Source organism: Terrapene carolina, unplaced genomic scaffold (genome assembly GCF_002925995.2).
Source record: "Terrapene carolina triunguis isolate 2854851 unplaced genomic scaffold, T_m_triunguis-2.0 Scaffold32487, whole genome shotgun sequence".
NCBI lineage: Eukaryota > Metazoa > Chordata > Testudines > Emydidae > Terrapene > Terrapene triunguis.
Window position 1 is genome coordinate 2,669 of NW_020696838.1, and position 2,780 is coordinate 5,448.

General features: G+C 67.5%; 1 protein-coding gene across 1 annotated transcript in view; it reads left to right on the forward strand.

Moving 5' to 3' along the window:
* LOC112117299 (microtubule-associated serine/threonine-protein kinase 1-like) overlaps positions 1–2,780 on the forward strand; it is a gene marked incomplete at both ends in the record, with an annotated part of 10,631 nt that overhangs the window by 2,427 nt on the left and 5,424 nt on the right. The window contains 4 exons of the mRNA XM_026663111.1: positions 503–581; positions 882–1,042; positions 1,586–1,661; positions 2,510–2,719. Coding sequence (XP_026518896.1) covers positions 503–581; positions 882–1,042; positions 1,586–1,661; positions 2,510–2,719 — 526 coding nt within the window. The remainder of the gene's footprint in view (positions 1–502; positions 582–881; positions 1,043–1,585; positions 1,662–2,509; positions 2,720–2,780) is intronic.

Below are 2,780 nucleotides of genomic sequence, written 5' to 3' on the forward strand. Positions count from 1 at the left end.
GCGGGGGGGCTGGGAGCCAGGACTCCTGGGTTCTCTCCCCAGCTCTGGGAGGAGAGTGGGGTCTAGTGGTTAGAGCCGGGGTCTGGGAGCCTGGACTCCTGGGTTCTCTCCCTGCTCTGGGAGGGGAGTGGGGGCTGGTGGGTTAGAGTGAGGGGGCTGGGAGCCAGGACTCCTGGGTCCTATACCTGGCTCTGGGAGGGGAGTTAATCAACACCGCCATCGTTCCCAGTGGCCCCGTGTGTGACCCCCGAGCCCTTAGGGGACCCCCGGGTCTCAGAGCCGGGGTCCCCATGTAGCTGTTCGGGTGGGGCATTGCCTGGCATCTCTGCTCAGCCCCATTCTCCCCCATCCCACAAGCCAGGCAGCAGCTCCAAGCCCCCGGCATGGGGGCGGCTGGGCTGGACGGGGCCGAGGCCCTCGCTGCTCTCTGGAGCCTGGATCCCCACTAGACCGGATCCCCCTGGCCTGGATCCCCTCACCCTCTGCTGTTTGGTCCCCTCAGGGCAGACGGGCGCCGCTGGTCTCTGGCTTCCCTTCCCTCGTCCGGATATGGAACCAACACGCCCAGCTCCACCGTGTCGGTGAGTGTCGACCCCCCAGACGGGCGGGTAGGGCCGGCCGGCGCGTCCACACAACGCTGGTCCAGTGCGGCGCTGCAGGGAGCGGGGCGGGGAGTCAGCAGGGGGCGCTCTCCTCACTCTGTCAGGGCTGGTTTCGGTGCAGCACTAGGGGGCGCTGTGCTGCAGTTCTAATAGGGCGTGGGAGTCTCTTTCACTTCCTCTCCGAAGCGGTGGTTAATTACCTGACACGCCCCACCCCAGAAGTGGCTGCACCTCAGCACCGGGTCCCTGCCTAACCCTCCTCTTTCTCTCCCTCCCTAGTCATCCTGCTCGTCCCAGGAGCGGCTGCACCAGCTGCCCTACCAGCCCACCATGGACGAGCTGCATTTCCTCTCCAAGCACTTCGGCAGCACCGAGAGCATCACGGACGACGATGGGGGGCGCCGCTCCCCCGCCGTGCGCCCCCGGTCCCGGAGCCTCAGGTACTGCAGGAGCAGAGGGGACGCCCCCATCCCCTCTGGACTCCCCCTCTCCCAGCGTCTGTTCCCTTCCCCTGGGGCTGGGGTCACAATGGAAATCTGTCCGCTGCAGGGGCAAGGGGCTCAGCAGGGGGTGCCCTCTCCCAGCTGTCAATGCTGGCCCCAGTGAGGTGCTAGTGGGTGCTGTGCTGCGGGAAGTGGGGGCTCAGGAGGGGGCGCTCTCCTCTCAAAGCCAGTGCTGACCCCAGTTCCCCAGCAGGGTGATCGGGAGAGGGATCGGGGGCTTAGCAGGGGGCGCTCTCCCTTGTGCAAAGCCTTTCTGGTGTAACAGCTACCAGGTCTCCACCCCAGAGGTGGCTGCATCTTAGCTGCTGGATAAATGACCCCTGTATAAACAACTCCCGTGCCCCACCCCAGAGGTGGCTGCATCTCAGCGCCGGGTGGGTGGTTTCTGGGAGGCGGGAGGCACTGGGGGGAAACAAGGGGTGGGGGGGGGGCACAGAGATGTAACACCATGTGACTCCTCCCTCCCTCCCTGCTCTGCAGCCCGGGCCGCTCCCCCTCCTCCTACGACAACGAGATAGTGATGATGAACCATGTGTACAAGGAACGGTTTCCCAAGGTATGCGGGGGGGGAACAGGCCCTGAGGGCAGCGCAGGGGACAAGGGCCCAGGGAGCAGGGGTGGGGGCCCGTGGGCCTGGCAGAGTCCAGCTAGAAGGGGCCCAGGGGTGCAGCAGGGTGGGGGCCTGGCAGAGTCCAGTGAGCGGGGGACCAGGGGCGCAGCAGGGTGGGGCCCTGGGGGCCTGGCAGAGTCCAGCGAGCGGGGGCCCAGGGGTGCAGCAGGGTGGGGGCCCGGGGACCAGGGCAGCCCTGTGCCCTGGTGTGGGATTCGCCAGCGGGGAGGCCAGCGAGGTCCCTGCAGCGCCTGTGGGCGAAGCTCCCGGCTGTGAGTCTCTGGGCAAGGGGAGTCGGGCAGGACGGGCTGAGCAGGACCCCAGGACACACCCCCCCCCGGGTGGGGGTATCCAGCCGAACCCTGGGGGGGGTTTCCTTTGGGAAGGGAGCCCTCTGGTGGTGAAACGCTGTACAACCGCTGCCTGCTTCCTCCGGGGATTGCATGGGGGATCCCGGGGGGGTCGGAGGGGGGACCCGCCCCCCATTCCCCTCAGGGTCTCGTTCACCCCTGGGACCAAGAGACAGAGGTCTGGGGGGGTCTAGCCGAGGTTGGGTTGCGACAGGCCAGGTGACGCCTTCCTGACACCTGTGTTCCATCTTGGCTTGGGGAAGGGGGGCGTGGGGAATAGTGGTTAGAGCAGGGGGCTGGGAGCTAGGACTCCTGGGTTCTGCCCTGGCTCAGGGAGGGCAGTGGGGTTCCTGCTCAGAGCAGCCTGGTCTCTGGGGTAAACTCCTCCCCCGCCCCCGGTGCCGGCTCAGTAGAGTCTCCCCATCCCCCCCCCGCCCCGGCCAGGCCACGGCGCAGATGGAGGAGAAGCTGCAGGATTTCATCACGGCCTTCGAGCCGGAGAGCGTGCTGCCCCTGGCCGACGGGGCGCTCAGCTTCATCCACCACCAGGTGATCGAGCTGGCCCGGGACTGCCTGGCCAAGGCCCGCGCGGGGCTGATCACCAGCGTCTACTTCTACGAGCTGCAGGAGAACATGGAGAAGCTGCTGCAGGACGTGAGTGGGGGGAGGGGCTGGGGGGTGATGGGGCAGTGGGGCTGTGACGGGAGCGGGCTGG